The following is a 12,570-nucleotide window of genomic DNA, read 5'->3' as shown; positions in this document are numbered from 1 at the left end:
CCTCTTTTTTTTTTTTTTTTTTTTTTTGAGACGGAGTTTCGCTCTTGTTGGCCAGGCTGGAGTGCAATGGTGTGATCTTGGCTCACCGCAACCTCTGCCTCCTGGGTTCAAACGATTCTCCTGCCTCAGCCTCCCTAGTAGCTGGGATTACAGGCATGTGTCACCACACCCGGCTAATTTTGTATTTTTAGTAGAGATGGGATTTCTCCATGCTGGTCAGGCTGGTCTCGAGCTCCCCACCTGCCTTGATCAGCCCGCCTTGGCCTCCCAAAGTGCTGGGATTACAGGCATGAGCCACTGCACCTGGCCTGTATGGGGGAATAAAAACACTGGGCACACAGAACAGTAGGATGAATTGCTGAGGTTTTCACCAGGAGTGGATGGGTAACAGCCAGCAATGAGAAGAGAAGGCTCCGTTCCCTCCATCACCCAGGCACTGGGCAACCTGGGGCAGCCCCTCCACCCGCCTAAGCCTCTCTTTTCTTACTGTCAATGTGGGCACGACACAGTCACTGGTGGGGACGTTTTGGGGATTAACCCAGACACCACCAGTGACCGAAAGTGCCATACGTTCGCATACCCAGTCCTGCCTACCTCCCACCTCTGCCATCCCCTGAGCTCTTTGCTTCAGACTTTCACTTTCTATGCTCAAGTAAATCTAGAATTACCACATATAAGTACTCTAACATTCTGGACCTGAATTTCACAGGGAGGCATGTGGGAGCTTCTAGGCTGAGGTCACGGTGGTATCTCCCACCCCACCACACACATCCTGTCGTGAATACTGTCTGGGAGATGGGGCCCAGCTTAGTAACCTAATGAATAGGGTGAAATAATGTTGGACATATTATACTCAATGTAAGAATGCATCGTTCCCAACCATTCTTATATTTATATTTTCTCTTTTCAGGGATCCACATCTTCTGGACCCAACTCTGGAATATGTGAAGGTAGGAAATCAGGATTAAACATGTAGCCATGACCCTGGGTAGTAGATTTTCCATTTGGATCACAAAGTTGCTAAGTAATGTTGCAGCCTGGTTTGTGTAAAAAGCTGGTTAGACTCGCCAAAACAACGGGGAGAAAATTTGACTCCCTTAGGCCTTTGGTAAATTTTGTAGGGGTCTCACGTCATCCTATTACAGGTACCCTTATCTGGCCTTAGACCCAGATATGTTTTAAAATTCAGAGTTTTTTTTTTTTTTCTGGAAAGGTAATATAGTATGTATAGTAATACCCCCAGAGAGGTTTGGGGTCAGCAGTCCATAATCACACTCATTAGTTTCACAGTGACATGTAAGAGTATTCACACTAAGAGGGATAAATAGATAACAAATTATTTTACGTAGTTCAGGTTACATTGTGTCACCAAATGAGTTTGCTGCCAAGTGAGGTTTTTTTAATGTTTGTGTTCAGAGTTTTTTGGATTTGGGAATGTAGATGAGGAATTGTGGACCCGTATTTACCTTCAGTGGAGGACCGAAGCCTCCCTGAGATTTTGTGAGCCATCTTTTCCATTCCAAGAGCCACCCTCTTGTTCAGGGCTAATCTGGGGTCAAGTAGTAATATTAGGTACTTAGTTACTTTCCAGCGGGACTGGCAGTCCATGCTTCTAAATATTCAACCCTTCTAAATAATGTATTTCTTCTGAGCAGGAAGAAAATATGCTTTTCACTTCTTCCCTCTGCCTCCTCATTTTCCAGTGTTGCTGTTTGCTTTATTTTCTTTTATTTTTGAAACTGTATTCTGGCACCTCCTACAGAAGAAAGAAGTCTGATTCTCACATTTGGTTTCTTGGATTTATGACAACATAGTTATTTTTTGGGAGAAATCGTGGCAAGAGTTAGAGTTTAGAATCAGGAGCCTCATTCCACCTTCACTATCCCAAGAGCAGCATCCTAGTTTCAGAGTATGTAGGCCTATCGCTTTTGTGTGTACCCGTGCCTTCCCCAGAGTCTTACCATATCCTCCCTCTTTAAAAGACCGGAGGATGGACGGAAGAGGAGGAAGCTCCAGTAGAACCACTTGGCCCCTTGGGGCAGTCGTAGTGAAGTTTGTTGGAATAAAGGTGGATATTCTTTTTTCCCGTCTCTTATCCCCGAATGACAACTGAGCTTTGTTTTCATGGGAGAAAATGTGTAACCCTAAACCTGCAGGGCCACCACACCAGAATCTGGCCAGAGCTTTATAAATAGTGTATCTGTGTCCCTCCCAGATGCATCACATGTTTTGTGCAGGTTATGCATCGCAAAGTATTAGAGGATGCTATTTGCGTAGACTGATTTGACTTAACAAAAAATGCACTCTAGAATTCTGCAGTGTGTAACAACAGCCCTTTAAAAATCACTCCATGCCATGTTTCAGAAATTGGCTGTCTCCTACCATGGGCCAGTCTGGCTGTGCTCAGCAAGTATTCTGCCTTCTTCTTACTCCAATACCTCAGTCTTTTCTTTTACAAAAGTCCAAACCCCTTTTAAGATAATTTGGTGGTGTATTCTCAAGCTAAATATAGAGGATTTTGGAATGGCCCGTTTAGGTGTTATCCAAGCTATTGCATCTCATTTATGAGTATCAATCATTGTGAGTTGAGTGGTATTGACAAAGAAGAGATTTTGGAGTTGTCAGTGGCTTCTGTTTATCTGGGCTCTCTTTGCCTTCTCCTGGCAGTGAGATGTGATGGAACTGCTCTTTGAGATTCAGAGGGTTCTCCTTTTCAAGAACGTGTTGAGGTATTCCGAAAGGTACCCTTTCCTCCTAACTTGATCTGAATCTAATCAGAGCCTTATAAATGATGTGTCTATATCCTTCCTAAATGTATCACTTTTTTTTCTTTTTCACTTCACCCTTGGTTTAGAGGGATGGTTTGGGAATGTGTTGGGCCAGTGTGGGGTATTTTCATTTGCCTCTATGGACACTAAGGCTCTGAAAGCACGTCCATAGCGGTCTCTGACGTAAAGGTCCAAGAGGACCCAGGGACCCATCTTCTTGGCTTGGGTCTGTTGCAGGACTTCTCACACTTAGTTGCCCTGTGGAGCCAGGCTGACTAGTGCCAGGAAGGCCTCATAAGTTGATGCCAGCTGGTGCCTCATGGCTGGAGATAAATCAAGGGAGGTGAGAGAGTTGCAGATAAACTGAGGTGCAGTTTGACCCCCTTAACTTCTTCTTGTCTACAATCCCCTTGTGCACTGACTGCCTCTTGAGCTTAGAGAAAAGTAGTTCTATGTGAATTATGTTGTCTCATAAAGACCCCTTCCAGTGGGTTCAGATTCATTGGTCGAAAAAACAAGCATCACGAAGCCAAACTTTAGGATCCATTTTGACCCCAGAATGGGGAGAGTCTTATCCTATCCTGAGTCTCATCCGGGCAGGGGAAGCACCCAGTTGTGGCCAACAGATAGCAGTCCAAATACTGGCAGGAGCTCCAGCCCCAGGTCTCCCTCCCTCCCTGTGTCTTTAAATGCTGCTTCCTTGCCGGGCCCTGTGGCTCACACCTGTAATCCCAGCACTTTGGGAGGCCAAGGCGGGTGGATCACCCGAGGTCAGGAGTTCGAGACCAGCCTGGCCAACATGGTGAAACCCCGTTTCTACTAAAAATACAAAAATTAGTCGGGTGTGGTGGCAGGCCTCTGTAATCCTAGCTACGCAGGAGGCTGAGGCAGGAGAATCGCTTGAACCCAGGAGGCGGAGATTGCAGTGAGCTGAGATTGCACCATTGCATTCCAGCCCGGGCGACAAGAGTGAGACTCCGTCTCAAAAAAAAAAAAAAAAAAAAAATGCTTCTCCCCTCCCCATCAGAGACTTTCCAGCCATCTTCCCTTGTTTTTTTCAGTGCCCAGATAGAAGAGAGAGGTCTGGGACTGCCTCCTGCCTCCTGCCTCCTCGGGTCTGGGAGAGACAAGGTACTGAGGCTGACTCTCGTAGCTGGTGGGGCGACAGGACTGCAGTGTCATGGCAGGAGAGAGCTGGGTGGAGAAAGAATCCAGTGTTCAGCTCTGGCAGTTTGTATGTGTGTCCTTCTAGCACCGCGCACCCTTTGTGTTGCAGTACGTTCATGCCGGGTGAAAGGGGACCAGTTTCTTGGTTGCTTAGCTACCGGTCGTTCATCCCAAGTGGAATGGAGGAAAATATGCGTGGCTGGGAAGCCCCAGGGCTGCTTGGCAGCTCTTTTACCTTGTCCAGCAGGCTGGCCTCCTGCTGGGACTTCTGACAGCACCAAGACCCCAAAGGCTCAATTTGATATTTGGATGTGAGAGGAAAATAAATTGCAGATCCAAAGTAGCCCAGGGATTTGGGGATCTCATTCCTCACTGTTTCTGTCTCTTTAATTCCGGCACTTAAAGGAGAGAATTTTTCTTTTCTTTTCTTTTTTTTCCCCGTTTTTCCTAGCTTTCTCGCCTCACAATATTTTCCCCCCCACAGTAGCTCAGAACATGATCATCTTGAGAGTTTGGTTTTAACTTTTGTCTAATTATGAGGGCCTTTTCTGTGGTCAAACGTAATTGATTCTATTTCACAAGATTGAAAGGAAAGATTTTTTCCAGATTGGAAAGCCGAACCCTCCAGAGTGGCTCCACCTTCCTCCTGCTGTTTACCACGTAGTTAGTGACTTCGGTTCCTGGCATACAGCTCTGGAATTTTCCTCTGCGTACCTAGCATACCTTACCCTAGATAAAACCAAACATTTTTTTTTTTAATAGGAGGAAATATCTTTTAGAGCCAATAACCCTAGGCAAAATTATGAAGTAGAATTTTATCTCTATACTGCTGAATCTACTCACTGTCCCATTGCATTTGGCCAGATTTTTACCTCATTGCTTAGAAAATTTGATAAAATAGTAGTGCTGAAATGTTAATAAATGATAACAGCTCCGTGTGTTCCCCTTCCCAGATAGTTTTCCAACAGAGATTCACATCCCCTGAGACCCCCCACCCCAGCGAGGGAGCTGGGTCCACACTCTGGTCCTTTTTGTTTTGTTTTGTTTTGAGACAGAGTCTTGCTCTGTCGCCCAGACTGGAGTATAGTGGCGTAATCTTGGGTCACTGCAACCTCCGCCTCTCTGGTTCAAGCGCTTCTCCTGCCTCAGCCTCCCAAGTAACTGGGACTACAGGCGCCCGCCACCACACCTGGCTAATTTTTTGTATTTTTAGTAGAGATGGAGTTTCACGGTGTTAACCAGGATGGTCTCAATCTCCTGACCTTGTGATCCACCCCCCCACCTCGGCCTCCCAAAATGCTAGGATTACAGGCGTGAGCCACCACACCCAGCCCACTCTCTTGTTCTAATTAGTAATATGACCCTGGATTTGCCACCTGCTCTCTGTGGGTTCCATTGTCCCCACAATAGAAACCTTGGGGTGGGCTAATGTTCCTTCTAGCTTAAGTTTTTAGGATTCTCCATATCTAGAATAGGCTGGAGAGGAAAATCTTGTAGCCAGTGGTAAAGAGTTCTTAATTGTGTGATATCCCTGTTGATCCTAAGATTGCCATATTGATTGGAACAGGAGACCATTTCATGTTGTATCTTGGATATGAAGACCAAGGCCATGATGGATCATAACTGCCACCACGGTGTTCCCAGAAGAGTGGAAGTTACCCCAGCACTCCTACATTACTCTGTGATCCATTTTGGTTCACTTCTGTAACCCTCTTTAAAGCTATGAAGCCTAGGCTCACTTCCACTCTTTATCATTCTCTTCCTTTTATTTACCCCTGGAACTGCATCTTTAAGCTTCAGAAGTTGCCCCCACAACCTGCACTAAATATAAATGTATGTTATCTCCTCTGGGTGCGGTGGCTCACGCCTGTAATCCCAGCACTTTGGGAAGCCGAGGTGGGTGGAAAACCTGAGGTCAGAAGTTCGAGACCAGCCTGACCAGCATGGTGAAACCCCAACTCTACTAAAATACAAAATTAGCTGGGCATGGTGGCAGGTGCCTGTAATCCCAGCGACTCAGGAGGCTGAGGCAGGAGAATTGCTTGAACCTGGGAGGTGGAGGTTGCAGTGAGCCAAGATTGGGCCATTGCACTCCAGCCTGGGCAACACAGCAAGACTCCGTCTCAAAAAAAAAAAAAAATTTACATTTTCTCCTTCCCCTTTGTACCTATATTCCTTTTAGGCTCAAGACTAGTGCTGTTTTGTTTATTTTGTTTTTTGAGACAGGGGCTTACTCTGTTATCCAGGCTGGAGTGTTATCCAGGCTGGAGTGCAGTGGCTTGATCATAGCTCACCGAAGCCTTGAACTACTTGGCTCAAGCAATCCTCCCACCTCAGCCCCCTCAAGTAACTGGGACCACAGATGACCACCACCATGCCTGACTATTTTTTTCTTATTTTTTATAAAAACAGGGTCTCACTATGTTGCCCAGGCTTTGTCTGGAACTGTTGGCCTCAAGTGATACTCCTGTCTCAGCCTCCCAAAGTGCTGGGATTACAGATACGAGCCACCATGCTGGGCCAAGACTAATTCTTTTTGGCCTCTTCACACACCAGCCCTACAGTTATTTTAGTAAAGAGTTCTTTTTCTGGGGGTGATTTAAGCTGTAGTTTTTTAAGGGAGGAAGTGATTGGCTAGGGCAGGGCTGGGTGATTTTTCTTTTAGAAGAAGTGTTTATTATACATTTTCCATTTTTAAATAAATTGTCACCAAATAAGATATATTAGAAAATATGGTGAAGTGGAAAAAAATATTGGAATGCCTGTTTTTTTCAAATTAGCGGTGAGTAGGCAAGTGGTTTTTTGTAGCCAGGCTGTAAACAGCACGCTTGCCCGCCTGTGGACAAAGGCCTGCTCTCCAGGCGACTGCAGTGAGGAAGTGTCAGGACGGAATGCAGCCTTTTGTTCCTGGCTAGATTCCTAGTGAACGCATGTCCTCTTTCTTTTGTAGTCAGCCTTGGTGGGTTCTTGTTAGACCCACTGTGAGCTGTAATAGAATGACCTACAGTCTCTGAGCTTGACGCGCAGGCCAGGAGAAGAAAGGACAAGTCTGCAGCTGTTATTCTCAGTGGGGACAGCGCCCTGCAGCTTCTCCCTTCACAGTACAGATGACCCCAGAGAAACTCAGGAAGCTGTCCTTTGTGGGGTCAATGCTCCGAAAATTCTCCTTCCCAAAGGGTCTTCTAGGTCTATAGATGTTACAGGCCATCCAAGCCTTAGATCTCAGCAAGGCCATTTCCTGCAGCCAACTGGGGATACATTAGGTCACCCAGCATATTTAAAAAGGAGTAATTATGCAAATTCCAGCACCAAGAATAAGTGCCCTGGCTGCCAGAGACCTCAGTGGAGAAGGGGTGACGTGACTTCAGCTCCCTTTTTGTGCTCAAGATGGCTGCAGCCATGGTCACAGTTAAATAGCTGTCTTTGAGGGAAGCCTTTTCTTCCAGCAGGAAAGCAGGCCAGTCTGCTCTGAATTAGCCAGCTCGCAAAGTATGAAAGGGACTTACAAAAACAATGGCACGCTGTACATTCCATGAGATTTTAACAAGTTATATGAACCAAATAATGGGCTGATTGGCTGGCTCTGCAGGTTTTTGCCTGAGTGTGCACATTGGCAGAGCCAGCGCTGGCCCCTGTGGGACCAGAGATCAAACGCCGCCAGCAGTGAATGTAAAACAGCCCTGGCCCGCTCTAGGGCCCACATGCAGAGGGACGAAAGGGAGCTCCCATCCAACTTCTTCCACTCCACCCCAAAAACATTCTCTGCAAATATTCTTGGGAGGTTTGGTGTTACTATAGTTACGAAAAATGCTGAGGTAGGATGTTCCCACATCCTAGGTATGGACGATAGTCTCCCTCATTCAGTGGAATCTTATCCTTCGGGTCTGTGAAAATGTGGCCATTTATAAAAAGTAAAACCTTATGAAAACACATGTCCGTATAAAAGTCTATATCCATGTTTATAGTGATATTATTCATAATTGACAAAAACAACTGGAGACAACCCCAAAGTCCTTCAACTGGAAAAAAGTAGTATACTCATACAGTGGCATATTATTTAACCATAAAGAGGAATGGACTTTTGTTTACTTATTTTTTTAAGAAACAGAGTCTCACTATGTTGCCCTGGCTGGAGTGCAGTGGCATGATCTTGGCTCATTGCAACCTCCACTTCCTGGGTTCAAGCAATTTTCCTCCCTCAGCTTCCCAAGTAACTGGGATTACAGGCATGGGCCACCATGCCCAGCTAATTTTTTTGTGTTTTTAGTAGAGGTGGGGTTTTGCCGTGTTGGCCAGCCTGGTCTCGCACTCCTGACCTCAAATGATCCGCCCACCTCGACATCCCAAAGTGCTAGGATTATAGGCATGAGCCATCGCGCCCAGCCGAAACTCCCCATTTTAAACATCAGATCTCATGAGACTTATTTACTATCATGAGAACAGCATGGGAAAGACCTGCCCCCATGATTCAATTACCTCCCACCAGGTCCCTCCCACAACACGTGGGAATTCGAGATGAGATTTGGGTGGGGACACAGCCAAACCATATCATGCATGAATCCTGAATACATTACATTGAGTGAAAGTAGACAATCTCAAAGGCTACATACTCTATAGTTACATTTGTATGATATTCTGGAAAAGGCAAAACTTATAGTGACAGAAAACAAATAAATGGTTGAAAAGAGGTTGGGGAAGAGATGAAGTGCACCAGGGAGCTTTTGGGGACGATAGAAATAGAAATATGATGATTGTAGTGATAGTTACCCAGCTGGGTTGTTTGTCAGTGCTCATGGAATTGTACTAAAAAGGGTGACTTTTGCTGAATGCAAATTATACCCAATAAGCCTGAGCTTAAAAAGCAAGCTAGGCCAGGTGTGGTGGCTCATGCCTGTAATCCCAGCACTTTGGGAGGCCGAGGCAGGCGGATCACAAGGTCAGAAGTTTGAAACCAGCTTGGCCAACATGGTGAAGCCCCTGACTACTAAAAAAATACAAAAATTAGCCGGGCATGGTGGCGTGTGCCCGTAATCCCAGCTACTCAGGAGGCTGAGGCAGGAGAATTGCTTGAACCTGAGAGGTAGAGGTTGCAGTGAGCAAAGATCGCTCCACTGCACTCCTGCCTGGGTGACAGAGCAAGACTCTGTATCAAAACAAACAAAAAAAGACAAGTTAAAGCCTTATATTTCAGTCCTTAAGTGCTACCACCTCAGTAGGAGAAATTTTCCATTTTGAGATGGGCCACACCAGGGAGGCCTGACCCTTGGTGAAATGGAGAAAGTGCCAAGCTTGAAGATTTTTGACTGCAGTGGCTCTTTCAACAGATATTTTTTAGTATATACCATGTGTTTGTAATTGTTCAGTCAGGTCAGACCAGGTGGCAGGAAAGTGTTACCTGAGATAACACTTTCTCAGGAAAGAAAGTGTTTCTAAGGAGTCTGACCTGAGATAGTCACAGTGGGAATGAAAGTTAGGCCACATGCTGAAGGCCTTTTAGAGATAGACTTAAGACCCAGTTATTAGGGAAGCTGAGAGATTCTAACAGGATGTAAATGGTGCAGGTGAGAGAGAGAAGCTGGGGGCAGTTCCCGGGACCACACCAGTACCTAGCATTATGCCAGAAGCCAGTAAATAGGGAGGAAAGGGGATGTCCATTTGGAAACCTTGTTACCACAGTGACGTTTATCTTTGACCATTTGTGGATATCTTTAGACCAAGGGGTCAGCAAACTATAGCCTAAGACCGAATCTAACCCACCACCTATTTTGGTATGACCACTAAGTTAAAAGTGGATTTTATATTTTAATATGAGTTTTTTTTTTTTTTGAGTTGGAGTTTCGCTCTTATTGCCCAGTCTGGAGTGCAACCGTGCAATCTCGGCTCACTGCAACCTCTGCCTCCTGGGTTCAAGCAATTGTCCTGCCTCAGCCTCCCAAGTAGCTGGGATTACAGGCACCCACCACCACGCCTAGCTAATTTTTTATATTTTTATTAGAGACAGGGTTTCATCATGTTGGTCGGGCTGGTCTTGAACTCCTGACCTCAGGTGATCCATCGCCTCGGCCTCCCAAAGTGCTAAAATGGCTTTTTAAAAATCAAAAAAAGAGTAGCAAAATTGTATAAAGTTCCAGTTTTGATGTGCATCAATAGTTTTATTGGAACACAGCAATGCCCATTCATTTATGTATTGTCTGTGGCTGCTTTTCCTATAATGGTGGGATTGAGTACAGATTCTCCTCCACTTACAATAGGGCTACATTGCAATAAACCCATCATCAACTGAAAATATCCTAAGTTGAAAATGCATTTAATACACCTAATCTAGCGAATATGATAGCTTAACCCACTGAATATTATAGTTTACCCCAGCATCACCCAAGAGTATCATGGTACATGTTGCTAGCCTGGAAAAGGTCACATTTCAAAATTTGAAGCACACTGAATATGTATCACTTTAACACCATCGTAAAGTTGAAAATCAGTGGAAGCATTGTTAAGTCAGGGCCTCTGTAGTTGTGACAGTATGGCCCCAAAAGCCTAACAGAACCTTTTACAGAAAGAGTTTTCTGACCCTTGCTATAGACTCTTTGCACCTTTACTGTTTCTGTTTTGCCTTCCCAATAATGCCTAACAGGCTTTCAACAAAAGTGAGTCCTTGGGCAAGTTTTGTGATCCTGCACAATCACAAGGATAGTGCTTTTGTCACACTATGCAGGATTTGGACGCATTTCTGCATCTTGTGAGGTGTGCCTGTCAGCTCTGAGCAGCATCTCTCTGCTGCCCTGGTCGGTTCTGGCATCTTTAGCCCAGATGGATGAACAGGTGTGTGGGGCAGCATAGGTACTTGAACCCTGACTGCTCCTGCCTGAGGGTTGCCTAGATAACTCCTCAGCCCAGACACTGCTTTGTCCATGCAGCCTGAGATGGATTTTCTTGTGCCGCAAGTCAGAGAGAAGTGACTTCTCACTGGGCCTCCTGAACTTGATGGTTTGAGATAAGGTCAAACCCTGGAGCTGCCCTCTGGAGGTGCTAAAAGGAACATGGTCTGGCCAGTGAGAGGAATAAGACCAGATTTACATTCTGTGTGGATTTGTATTCTGTGCTGCAGGCGTCAGCCTTGTAGCTGAGGCACCATCCTCCCTAGCTCAAAGAAGGATTCTTCTGAGATCCCAAACTGTAGGTAGGAATGGCTGAGAGACTCAAAAACTAACAGGCAGGCAAGAATTGAAACTGTGGCTTCTGATGGGACTCAGCTCCATATTGGACTTAGAATCTGGTGTGGCCTGTTGACCTCTAACCTCATCTCCTGCCACCCCAATAGTCACTGTCCTCTGCCACCCTGGCTTTCCCTAGTGTCCCTGGGGCTTTGCCTTCCCATTGACCTGGAAGGTTCTGAGGCAGAATAGCTGAGTGGTTTGAAGTGAGTGCTAGGACACTGCTGTGGGTTGAATTATGTCCCCCAAAAGCGGTATGTTGAAGTCCTAACCCCCAGTACCTGTGAATGGTGACCTTATTGGGAAATAGGGTCATTGCAGATATAATCAAATTAAGATGAGGTCATATTGGACAAGGATGGGCTCTAATCCAGTGACTGGTATCCTTGTAAGAAGAAGGAGATTTGGACCAGACACAGGCATAGAGAGAGAAGGCCATGTGAGGACAGAGACTGGGGGATGAGTCTGCAAGCCAAGGAGTATCGGCAACCACCAGAGGTGAGGGAGAGGCAAGGCAGGCTCCTCCCTGCAGCCTTCAGAGCCATCGTGGCCCTCCGGATACTTTATATAGGATTTCTAGCCTCCAGAGCTGTGAGACAATAAAAACATTTCTATTTTAAAGTCGCCAAGTTTGTGGTAATTGGTCATGGCCGTCCTGGGAAACGAATACAAATCCAGAGCCCTGTTTTAGCCATTTCTTGGTTATATGACCTTGGGCAAGTTACTGAAGTTCTCTGGAGCTCAGTTTCCTTAGCAGTAAATGGGAATTTCGGGGGATTAAACAGTGAATACATGTGAAGTTCTTAGTTCTTAGCACAGTGCCCCACATATAGTTAGCACTCAGCAAATACCAGCTTAGTGACTGTGGCTCCACTCCCTATGTGGCTGGTTCATTTGACTCACATTTCACTGCCTCAGAACAGCCTTCCCTGACATCCCTACTAAAAGCAGCCCCCAAGTCACTATCTCATTACTCTGTATATTATCCTCATTTGTCCCAAATTTTATTTATTTTATTTATTTTTTTGAAACAAGGTCTGGCTTGGTCACCCAGGCTGGAGTGCAGTGGCACAGTCTCAGCTCACTGTAATCTCTGCCTCCCAGGCTCAAACCATCCTCCCACTTCAGCCTCATGAGTAGCTGGGCCTGCAGGCATGCACCACCACACCTGGCTGGTTTTTTTTTTCTTTTTTAGAGACCTGGTTTCTCGTTGGCCAGGCTGGTCTCAAACTTGTGAGCTCAAGTGATTCGCCTGCCTTGGCCTCCCAAAGTGCTGAGATTACAGGTTTGAGCCACTGCGCCCAGCCTTGTTTGTTTACCTTTAAAAATAAGACTTCTCGGCCGGGCGCGGTGGCTCAAGCCTGTAATCCCAGCACTTTGGGAGGCCGAGACGGGCGGATCACGAGGTCAGGAGATCGAGA

General features: G+C 45.9%; 1 protein-coding gene across 2 annotated transcripts in view; it reads left to right on the top strand.

Annotated features, from left to right (window-relative positions):
- The window catches only part of BCAR3 (BCAR3 adaptor protein, NSP family member), a 150,113-nt gene that overhangs the window by 69,500 nt on the left and 68,043 nt on the right, over nt 1–12,570 (top strand). For both annotated transcript variants that reach the window (XM_017879775.1, XM_017879773.1), the window contains exon 3: nt 911–950. In XM_017879775.1, the coding sequence (XP_017735264.1) occupies nt 911–950 (40 nt within the window). The remainder of the gene's footprint in view (nt 1–910; nt 951–12,570) is intronic.

The sequence above is a fragment of the Rhinopithecus bieti genome, unplaced genomic scaffold, assembly GCF_001698545.2.
Source record: "Rhinopithecus bieti isolate Rb0 unplaced genomic scaffold, ASM169854v2 scaffold_11919, whole genome shotgun sequence".
NCBI lineage: Eukaryota > Metazoa > Chordata > Mammalia > Primates > Cercopithecidae > Rhinopithecus > Rhinopithecus bieti.
Note: the sequence above shows the minus strand (reverse complement) of the source record. Positions and strands in the feature narration are given on the sequence as shown.